Consider the following 11,979-nt stretch of genomic DNA (forward strand, 5'->3'; position numbering starts at 1 on the left):
TTTTTTAAAGTGCACCTGCAGCCTGAACACATTTTAAGACCCAGGTTTAATCAGGGTGGTTTGTAAAGAGTTATCCTTCAGTGATATGATAATCTTGTTATGACTGAGACATACAAAGAGGATCAGCGATGAAGGTTTTATTGATACCATCAGGAGTATTGTTTTATTTGCGCATTTCTGATCAGTTTCCTGTGTGGAGTCCATCCTGAGCGCCTGTTACTCTGAAAATAACCTGAATGCTGTGGCTGATATCTGTTGATTATTGATGATCTGTATTGGTCTCCTGCAGGTGAACAGGTTGGGGATCGTTGCTGTCAGTGAGTACTTAGATTTTTATTTTATTTTATTTCTCTCTGATTGGCTGCTCTGTTGTGATGTACTGTAATGAAATTGTGATGTTGTTGTCCAGGTAACAGCCTACCAGATGAAATCACCTGTTTGGCAGCCGACAGGATGTTGGTGTTCGCCGCTACCGGACGGCTCATCAGCGCCTTTGCCAGGAACAAAGAGGTACCAAAACTGTAACCAAACATTATCTTTTTTTTTCTTAATTTTAAATTCTGACTTTTACTTTTTTTTTTAAGTTAAACAAATTATTTAATTTTCAAACATAAAAACAATAAAATATTTATAATGTTTGGTGCTTTTGCTTTTCTGAAATTCAAATTAGAAAACAAAATATTAAATGTTATTTAAATAACTAATTAAAAAATCTGTTTTATTTCTATTTGAATAATTTTTTTCTTTATGGTCAGATAAATTTAAATTAAATAATAAAATTAAATAATAAAAACGAGCAGAAAATAAAAATGAACCAGTAGTTTGCTCTCCGTACAGGTGGTGATGCATTACAACGGTCATGAACAGGAAGTGCGCCTGCTGCTGCCTCTGGGTGATCAGCTGATCTCTGCTGACAGCGGCGGTGATGTCATCGTGTGGGATGTCCAGAGTGGGGGTGAGTCTGAAGTGGTGTGGCTTGCCCTGCACTCACCTGCTGTAGCATACATGTGCTCTTACCCATCATGCCTCACTCTCTCTGCCTCTCAGAGGTGTACCTGCGGCTGCACTTTGACCCATCAACCTTTGACGTATCGGCCATGATGCACCCGAGCACCTACCTGAACAAGGTGCTCCTGGGGAGCTCCCAGGGTGCACTGCAGCTCTGGAACATCAAGACCAGGTGAGGGTGTAGCGCTCGACTCTGAACACTGACAGAAACACACATTCAGAAATCCCCCGAGAGTCTGTCTGATTTTAGGTTTCCTTCCATGTCTCTGTGATGGTCACTGTGTAAAACGTGCAAACTGCATACAAACACCAATGACACAACAATGACACAACTACCATCAGCATGTTCAAAGGAGCCTCGACTGTCTCAGCTTGTGGGCCTTAGTCTCTTACAAAAGTATCTTCTGCTGCAGCATGCTGTCAAAAATAAATTATTTTAAAATCGTAAAAGTTTTTTATTCTTTTATAAAAAATGACACACGTACATGTGTTTTAAATAAATATTTAAATTGTTGATGTTAATACTGTAAGCTACATGTGTATCCATATTCCTGCGTCAGTGTTAATGTTAAAGTGATGAGGTGTTAATAAAGTTGTTTGATCCTCAGTAAGCTGCTCTTCACGTTTGCTGGCTGGTCGGCAGGAGTCACAGTTCTGCAGCAGGTCAGGAACTTCACAGACTTTTATTGTTGGAAGTAAATACACACCTGATTCTTTTATTTTGAAAGATTTGTAAATGAACACTTAACTTTCCAGAGTCCTGCGGTGGATGTGGTTGGTGTTGGCACCGCAACAGGTCGCATCATTATTCACAACATCCGACTGGACGAGACATTGATGAGCTTCACACAGGACTGGGGACCAATCACATCGCTCTCTTTCAGAACAGGTACACGTGATGATGTCATGCCCGTGGCGCTTGCTGCCATTGGCTCCGTCTCTCTTCACGTATTCACCGTATCTTTACCTCTGTCTGTCAGACGGCCCTCCCATTGTGGCGTCCGGCAGTCCTCAGGGCCACATTGCATTCTGGGATTTAGAACGTCACCAGCTCGTCACTCAGCACAGACATGCCCACAGAACGTCCATCGCCGGGGCAACATTCCTGCAAGGAGAGCCGATATTGGTTACCAACGGCGCCGACAACGCCATCAAGGTAAAAAACAAAACAAGCGAGAGAGATTTATGAAAACCCTTTGATAACTTTCTAATGTTTAACTTTATTTTTAAATATTAAAGAAAATTTTAAAAAACACAATCCCACTAACAAACAGCAAAAACCACGACAGCAAATAAAATTAAAACAGCTAAAAGTGTAAAAACAAAATAGAATATGAAACTACAAGAATAAACAGGGTTCGTACGGGTGCTTGAAATCCTTGAAAATGCTTGCATTCCAGATGTGGTGCTTAAAAGTGCTTGAAAGTGTAACTGTATTTCATTCACCACAAACAACTATCTGATTGAATAGTTTTCTTATTAGATAGAGAAATAAAATGAGTCGCAAAATGTAAAAGCAAAATTTCCCCGCCTGGGCTGCCTTGCGTCTGTTTCAATGTGTGACCCCGCCCCTCCCTCGGTCAGTCGAGGATGAGTGCGCTAACATACCTGCAGGTTGCTGTTTTAATGAGTGTTTGATGGAAAACGACAGTCGCATGATAGGTGAGTTCTAGTAAATAATTTTCCAGTATGCGTACGTTACACACGCTATTTTTTGAAGTTGCGTAAATAATTTGTGTGCTTTCTTATTTGATGCAGAGCACCTGAGTTTTCTGTAAATAGTTATAATGGTTATATGAATAACGTCTGAGCCTTGGCTGCGTTTTTAGGTAAATAGTATCATATGACTTTGTTGTTTGCAAAACTTGTGCATATTTTTAAAAAATGTACAATTTCCATTTGCATTAAAAGTTATGAAAATGATTCCTTAAACATGCTGGTGGTTTTTACAGTCAAAAATATCACTTTCTACTCGTATTTTAAATTATGTCTGAATTTAGATCAATTGTGCTGACACATTATGTCAAAATGAATAAATAACAGATTGGCAGGATAAACAGTTTTTAAAGGTGAAATATAGAGGCCAAATCAAATAGCCACTTGTTTCTGTGCTACCAAAGTTCCCCGGCTTTCATTCAAAATGTGTTTATCATCAGCACCGACACATTAAACTACTTAAACATTATAAATGTCTGCAAGCTCACACTGAGGCCTGTGGGGCACAATCAGCCCCTGAGACAGTACACACATTTATGTGTTTTTGTATATGAATATTTCATACTTTAAGACTGCCTGTTTATTTAAGGGAGATACAAAATACATTGGAACTGTACATAATAATATCATGGATGATAAATTAAATAGATTTTAAGTAGATGCTTGTGCATTCTTAAAGTCTGATATGTTGAATTGAACTATGTTTGTTCAAAGCCTCCCAGTCAGTGCTGTTCTCCATGCCTGTCTGACTGTACATGATGTTATTAGCACAAATTCATCATCATGATCATGATTCATGATCATTTAGGACTTCAGCATTAATACAGACAGCAATGTAGTTAGCAATAAAACAGTTTTATTGGGAATTAACTTAAAAAACAAACAAACATCTGTGTCCTATTTTCTGTCACACAGGAAAGAAGCATCAATATCTGATGAGAAGACTTATTCATTTCTTTTTGGGGGGGTTTTTTCAACAGGAGAAGAACATCTCAAACAAGCTGATTTGTTCACATCTTAATTTTTAAGTGAAATGTGCATTTTGAGTTTATACACTATGTGTATACGGCGACCGTTTCCTTTTGCAGTATTTTTGTGTGGTGCTTTTTTACTATGTCTTAACAAAAGGTGAACAAAGGTGTTTAAGTTCACCCTGATTTGTTTTAATTTTCACATGGTCTTACTGAGGTGATGCGAGTTTTTTTTTGTGTGTGTGTGTTGTATTTTGGGGGGGGGGGGGGGGGGGGGGGGGGGGGGGGGGGGGGGGGGGGGGGGGGGGGGGGGTGGGGGGATGTGCTTAAACAACAGTCACCTCAAGGTGCTTTATATTGTAAGATAGAAGCCTTAGGGCTGCTCGATTATGGCAAAAATGATAATCACGATTATTTTCACTGAAATTGCGATCTCGATTATTTGACGATATTTAGGTTAACAATAACAATGTATTGAATAATGACTTTAAAGATTGTCAAAAAATAATATAAAATAGTGTGCAAATACTGATAACAGTGCAAATGTTTGCAATATAAAAAATAAATGAAAAATGTAAACATCTATGTTTAGTGAACTTTGCAGTGTTGCTCTGTGGTGCAGCTATGACACTGTAGCAAAGTTTACACACTGTGTCTACTTGATTCACGTCTGACTCTGCGAACCCATAATGTTTCCACACCACTGAAGTTTTTTACCTCTCTTTTCAACCATCGGCAGTCACTCTCCTCTCCAAATAACTTCTGCTTAGCTTTCCGAGCTTCCCTCGGGTCCTCTTAATTGTTGTGACACGTGTTCGAAATGCAGAGAGGTGCGCTGGATTTGCCACACAGAGCAGCGCGAGAGTCAAGCCCGAAGGAGGGGCTAATAATCGGCTCAGTCATTTTTAATGATCGTTGAAAGCCCAGATCGTAATTTAGGTTAAAATTCGATTAATTGAGCAGCCCTAGTTGAAAGTGCTTAAAAAGTGCTTGAATTTGATCCTGAAAAAGGCGCATGAACCCTGAATAAAGTGATTCCATTTAAAAACAACAAAAATACAACTTTTAAAATTAACTACATATAACTAAATAATAACTAAATCTAACTAAAATCAGAGACTACGATGAATAACCCTCTGGGGTCCAGGGTATAATTGGCCATTTTTGGCTACTTTTCATTTTCTCTCCATATTTCACCTTTAAAAACTGTTCTTCTTGCCTTGTTTGGTATCAGTTTGTAGAGTTATTTTTTCATTTTGACATACTGTATTAACACAGTTGATCTAAATTGAGACAAAAAACATAAAATCCGAGTAGAAAAAAGTTATAATTTTTACTGTAAAAGCCACAAACCTGTTTAACTTGAAATGCAAATACAAACTGTACATTGCACAAGTTTTGCAAACAACAAAGTTATATAGTACTATTTAACTAAAAATGCAGCCAAGGCCTCAGGTGTGTTTTGTTTTTTTTTTGTTTGTTTGTTTGTTTGTTTTTAAATAACCATTTAAAACTATTTAAGGAACAATCAGGTGTTTTGCATCAAATAAGAAGGGACACAAATTGTTTACTCCAAAAAATAGTTTCTGTCCACTATAAGACCGAGGAGAACACCACAGGCATAAACCCTGCAGCTCTGACAGCAGGAGGTGGATCAGCCCTCCTGTTTTTTAGCTGGAGACAGAGTTAACAATACATTCTGCCTTTGGTGGCTTTTTTGCACCAACTGTGACATTGAGCAGTATAACTGACGCACAAAACAAAACAATGACTACACTACACACTAACTACAGCCTCCAAACACGCTAAATGTCACAAATCTCTCACGTATCAAAACTCGCTCTCTCTCTTTCTTTCGCTCTCTCTCTCTCTCGCCGGTGTCGCTCCTAAAACTTCCCCCTCTTCCTAAACAACCAAATGTCACATGTTGCCATAGAATTTTTTTGATTGGTTGACATGGTAAACTTTAACACCAATAGACAGGGAAGGGGTGTTTTTTTTTTGTTTTTTTTTTACTCCCAAGCGGAGAGTGTTTGCTAGCGCTGTCCATAGAAAACACTGTTTTTACCATTTCTTCCCGCTGTAAACACCACTGTTTGAAGAAAACATTGCTTGTATTTTTTATGATAACTCTAGTTTTATGTGGCCTATCAACACAATTTAAAAACTGGTATATAGTTTGAAGTCTGTGCATTCGACACAAGCTGAAACTGAGACTCTGAGTCACTGCATCTTGACCAGAGGGTTAAAACCAGAGATCAATAAACAAAAAAAGAAGTATAAACAAGAACTGCAGTAATAATAAAAACAAAGAAAAAAAAAACTCCCAACAAAAGTCAGACATTGAGGAAAATATAAAAAATAACTTATAGTATAAAGAAAATAATGAAAAGCAACATTCTCAATTAAATAATTACAACAAAATATAAAACAGTAGAAAACCTTTTCCCCCCTCAGGTGTGGATTTTTGATCAGGAAGGAGGTGGAGCCAGACTGTTGAGGATCCGTCAGGGACACAGCGCCCCGCCCACCACCATTCATCACCATGGCAATGACGGAAAAAACATCCTAAGTGCAGGTAAGATCAGATGATAGTATACATATTTCTTTATTTATTGTGCCATTTTTATTTTTTCTGTGTCCTCCTGTTTTGAACCCGCTGTTTATATTTTCTGATATTTTTTTAACTTTTTTATATTTATGTTTTGTGTTGCTTTTGCCCGCCCTGCAGGTCAGGATGGGACACTGCAGTCTTTCTCCACCGTCCACGAGCGCTTCAACAAGAACCTGGGTCATGGTAAGCTCAGCCCTCCCATCAGACTCTGTTCAAAAAATGTGACATTTTAGAGTCGCTTTCTCAGACTCAGTGTGTCTGTCGGCAGCCTCTCGATAACAATAACACAAAAATGATGACACAGAAAACTGAACTCTTACTGTTCGACCTATTTCCTTTATTGGCTAAGAACATCCTCCTGACTTCACCCACTGCAGTTTCATGTTGGACACTAAATGCTGCTGCTTTAATAAAAATCTTTTTTTTTAATTGAGTATGGTTTACATTTATTTCTTTTAGGCTCTGTTAACAAAAAAAAGGAAAAGAAGAAGAAGAAAGGACTGACGTATGAAGAACTGCGACTTCCTGCCATCACAGCGTTCTCCTCCTGTGAGCACTATGACAAGCTGTGCAGAAGTCCATACAGAAAACGTTCCATTAAAGCTGACATTGTCCTTTTTCTGTTCACAGCTGTCACTCGTCAGTCAGACTGGGACGGCATCGTCGCATGTCATCGTGATCGCCTAGCAACAACCACATGGAACTACCAGAGGTGCACGATGGGAGCGCACCATCTGCAACCACCAGGCTCACGGAGGGGTGCCATCGCTACGGTAATAGCATCTTTAAACCTGTGTTTCTCTAAGCTCCTCTCCTGGATGGCTCTGAGGGTCACATGACTTCCTGTTTCTGCTCCCAGGCTGTTGACATCACTTCCTGTGGTAACTTTGTTGTAATTGGGTCATCTTGTGGCCGCGTGGACGTCTACAACCTGCAGTCCGGACTGCATCGGGGTTGCTACGGTGACGATGAGAAAGGTGTGTTCACCTTTTTTTCCTGTGATTGCAGCACTGTCTCATTTTATTAACCCAAAGCCCCCGGTAACTGCAGTTTAATCTGTCATGCTATCGAGCCTTTTATGCAAATATGAACATGTATACACAGAAATCTTAGAATCTCAGCTAAATGCTCATATAAATCATTTCTACAACTACCAAACACAGCGAAAACAAGCGATGATTAAAAGAGCAGTTGCGTATTTGCTAAAAAGTCCACTAAGCACAAACAATGGAGCCCCAAACCAACCCCACTTCATGTAACACTGTAAACAATGGCTCGTTAGCTCTCAGAGACCTCCGTCAATAATTGCACAACGCCTGAATACTGCTGTCATTTTTCACTTTTTGGCTTCAGAAGCATAAGTCTTTGCACAGAAGATGTTTATATGTTGATTAATGATTTTCTGGATTAAAATGTGAACTTGGGTGTCATTTTCGAGCAGGAAGCTCAGAAAGCCCTGTAGTAACAGGTTAACCCCGATGTCTTGCTCCTCCAGCTCACAATAGTGTGGTGCGAGGCATCGCCACGGATACCCTGAACCAGCTGACCCTTACCACAGGCTCTGATTGGCTGCTGAAATTCTGGCGCTTCAAATCGAAGAAGCTGGAAGAAGAGATGAAACTAAACGCTGCGCCGGCTAGCATGAAGCTACACAGGGAAAGGTAGCTAGGAGCTAGCATGATGCTAATAAACTGCATGATTAGCTGCAGTGAATGCTAACAATTAGCATTCCCTAACACTGCTCACTCTGTTTCTCTGTTAGTGGGATGCTAGCATTAGCACTGGATGACTTCACTCTGGTGGTTGTCGACATAGAAACCAGAAGAGTCGTTAGGAAATTTGCAGGTCACCACGGCAACATCAACGACATGGTGGGTTGGATGAAGGTGTTAGCATACATACACGTCACACAGTATGCTAACAGGAAGCTAAATGTTTTTATTCCTCAGACATTCAGCCCTGATGGCCGATGGCTGGTTACTGTGGCAATGGACTGTACCATCCGTGCCTGGGACCTCCCCTCTGGAAGGTAAGACTGAAAATTTTAATGAGTGACTGGGACAACTAATCAGAGACATTAGCTGATCATCAGATCCATCATTTTCTTCTATCCTCAGTCTAGTCGACTGTTTCCTGGTTGCCACGGCGCCAGTGAGCGTGTCCTTGTCCCCGACAGGTGACTTCCTCGCAACAGCTCACGTTGACAGTCTGGGCCTCTACCTCTGGTATGAACTAATCACAATGCAGCCTTTGCTACAGCAACCAATCAGGGGCTTTTTTTTCTTATTCACAATTGGTCATATGAAAGTCCATTATCAGCCAGTCACAGTGCAGTTGTCCTCCTTTAGGACCAATAAGAGCCTGTGTGGGCCTGTGGGGCTCCGCCCCCTCCCAGCTGACTACCAACCAGTTGTGGAGACTTTACCGGGCGTCACGGTGGAGGAGACAGAACAGGAGGTGAATTCTGAGGAGGAGGAGGATGTCTATCAGTCAGCTGAACAACTGGGGGCGGAGCTTGTAACTTTGTCTCTGCTGCCAGAGTCTCGGTGGAAGAGTCTGCTGCACCTCGATGAAATCAAGGTGAGGAACTGTCACTTTATTAGGAACACTGTGAGCAGCTGTGGTCCTTGATTTCAAAATCATTTTAGTGGGGAGGACAAAATATAAGAACCAGTGATAGCAGTTAAAACATGAAGTGAAATGATCACTTTTTCACTTGGGTTGTTGCCAAAAATAAAAACAACATCATAATCCTGTGAAAAAGGAACAAACCTGACTGTGATTGATTCCCAGTCCCATCTTTGTATTTATTAAATCAAATATTTATGTTTTGTTTTTTTCATGTTCAGTCTGCTTCTTTTTAAAACCTCCCTGCAGCACATACTGTTGATTCTTCCACATACCAGCTTCACCTGGGAGTGTGATGAGTCAGCTCATGAACAGATTAATTCTTTACATGATCACAAATCAGCTGATGGTCTCTAAGGATTGAGTACTGATCATGTAACAACCTCTCACCTGTGTGATTTGGTGTTTATAGAAAAGGAATAAACCCGTGGCGGCCCCTGCTGCTCCAGCTGCTGCTCCCTTCTTCCTGCCGACAGTTCCCGGACTCACGCCTCGATTTGCGACGCAAACACAAACCGAGCACGAAACACAGGTAACATATGCCTGGGACCCGCTCACATCGGGACCCGAGTATGTTTTAGTCCAAACTGAGGATGTGCACTTTAATCATGTGTAAATAAAGTCGTGTTTCCTGTGTCTCAGTCTAAGGTGCTGAACTGGGGCGTGCTCTCTCAGAGGTCAGAGTTCATCTGCACTCTGGAGTCAGCTCTGACCACGGGATCATGTGAGTTGGGACAGGATTGGCTCACCTTCATGCTTTTAATTTTTAATACTAAAATCTAAAGCTGGTATTTAATCAGAATTTCAAAATAAAAGCTGCTTACTGAGCTGACAGAAAAACAAAATTAACGATAAAGAAAGAAAACAGCTTAATTTTTTTATACCTGAGGAGAGTCTGTAATGACAGTAACTGAATCAATTATCCAGTGATTGATTAAGACGTTTTTGTGGTTTTTAGTCCATATCTGATATTGTCCGTAACATTATACTTTTGTATTTTATCAGAGTATAGATAGATGGTTTTCATCAAAGTTTGAAACACAAACCTGAGTTCTGATCAGAGATCAATACTCTCTCTGCAGTTGATCAGCCGCTGCGTCTCCTGAAGGATTGTGGGCCAGCGGCGCTCTCTGTTGAGCTCAACTCTCTGGCTCCAGAGGGGGGTGGAGCCAGAGAGCTCCTGCTAGTGTTCATTCAGATGATTGACAGCATGTTGGCCAGTGGGCGGGACTTTGACCTGGCCCACGCTTACCTGGCGCTCTTCCTAAAGGTTAGCCAATCAGAACACACTCGTCACTGTGCCATCTTTTATTGTGGAAGTCTCTTCACGATTTCCTGCTAACTTTTTTTGTTTTGTTTTTTTTAGCTCCATCTTCGCTCTTTATCACAGGATGCCATCGCCATGGAAGCTTTGAACCACCTCTTGTCCCGGTTGGAGAAAAGTTGGGCGGAGCTACAAGCATCATTTGACCAATCGTTATGTCTGCTTTCATACGCAAAGAGCGCCCTGCTGTGACACACATACATACACTTTTTGTATTCTAATAAATTTGTTTTGGATTCTTCTTCTGTGTTTTTATTTCAACCATTCAATGAATCTTCTTAATGAAAGATTTCAGTGCTGATGTGCTTTTCTTCATCACTTTCCTAATGCATGATCTCAATGGCAACATCTCAAGCTAAAGGAGAATAAACGAGAGGTTTGGTGTTTGAAGTACACAGTGGATGTCTGCCTTATAAAAACTACAATATCCAGAAATTGGACTACAAAATGCATACCTTCACTCAAATGTTTTTACTGAGATGTTTGAGCAGTTTTTATAAACGTGACATTCAGAGTTCAGTTGTGGGTTCATCAGCCTTTCAGGAAATAAAAAAACACCATTAATGAACATCTTTGTGATCTGAGTCTGTCTCATGAACATTTCTGTGGATTATGGGATGGTATCATCTCCTATTGCAAATAGTATGTAATAATAGAATAAAATTAAAATGGTAAATGGCCTGTATTTGTATAGTGCTTTACTTAGTGCCTAAGGACCCCAAAGCGCTTTACACATCCAGTCATCCACCCATTCACACACTAGTGATGGCAAGCTACATTGTAGCCACAGCTGCCCTCAGGCGCGCTGACAGAGGCGAGGCTGCTGGACACTGGCACCACCGGGCCTTCTGACCACCACCAGTAGGGAACGGGTCAAGTGTCTTGCCCAAGGACACAACGACTGAGACTGTTGGAGCCGGGGCTTGAACCGGCAACCTTCCGATTACAAGATAAACTGCCAACTCTTGAGCCACGATCGCCCGGAAACATAAACCTTTAATTGTCCCACAGGGGGAAATTTGGTTGTAACAGCAGCAAAAAAAAACAAAAAACCACATATACATACAGAACAGGACATAAAATTTTTACATATTTACACAATCTGCACTTTTGTGTATTGTACCTCTGCATTAAAAAGTGACATGTAACTTCCAATAAGTTAGTATATATAAACTGAGAAAAGTAATGTGCAATAAAGGGAGAATAGAAGCTGCTTATGTCAGAATTTAGGATTTGAGCATCTCTGATTGAGGCTGCAGAGACTTTGAACCTCAGTTGCTCCACCCGAGAAGTGGAAGTGGCCAAGCATGTGACACCTGCTCTTCTTGTCTAGCTTTTGCTCCTTCTGATAAGCATGTTTTTTTTTAAATGATTCCCGTTCATGCGCACATTTACCATCACGCATACATGACAGGCACCACTGACACCCGACACTTTCACATGTGAAGTACAGTTTCTTTAAACAAAATGTGTTTTCAGGTAAAGAAGGAAATCTTTTCATAGTAGTGTCAGGAACAGTGGATGAATAAACCCCTTTGAGTCCGCCGTGTACAAACAGAGCATGTGTCTGTATTATCAAGGACATATTTACACACATTTGAGAAGCAGTTCTACACACCAATATTTGTATGGGAGAGTGAAAACATTCTACATTAAGAGCTCGTTCAGTCCTTTTCTGTGTAAATGCCATTATTGTTCTGGGACTGAGGGATGTTCTG

The 11,979-nt window shown here is 40.7% G+C and overlaps 1 protein-coding gene across 1 annotated transcript; it reads left to right on the top strand.

Annotated features, from left to right (window-relative positions):
- Positions 1-289: 289 nt before the first annotated feature.
- Positions 290-10,502, top strand: wdr36 (WD repeat domain 36; the record flags this gene model as incomplete). The annotated part of the gene is given in 21 exon segments (XM_005950616.3): positions 290-317; positions 410-510; positions 838-955; positions 1,048-1,180; positions 1,617-1,671; positions 1,765-1,897; positions 1,989-2,164; positions 6,153-6,273; positions 6,427-6,492; positions 6,769-6,858; positions 6,940-7,082; positions 7,169-7,286; positions 7,805-7,970; positions 8,072-8,180; positions 8,259-8,338; positions 8,427-8,534; positions 8,658-8,889; positions 9,350-9,469; positions 9,580-9,661; positions 10,020-10,207; positions 10,304-10,502. Coding segments are annotated over 21 exon segments (2,517 nt in total), but the record flags the coding sequence as incomplete, so codon positions are not given.
- Between the last annotated feature and the right edge of the window lie 1,477 nt (positions 10,503-11,979).

The sequence above is a fragment of the Haplochromis burtoni genome, unplaced genomic scaffold (assembly GCF_018398535.1).
Source record: "Haplochromis burtoni strain Fernald_Lab_line unplaced genomic scaffold, NCSU_Asbu1 Contig_805, whole genome shotgun sequence".
NCBI classification, from domain to species: domain Eukaryota; kingdom Metazoa; phylum Chordata; class Actinopteri; order Cichliformes; family Cichlidae; genus Haplochromis; species Haplochromis burtoni.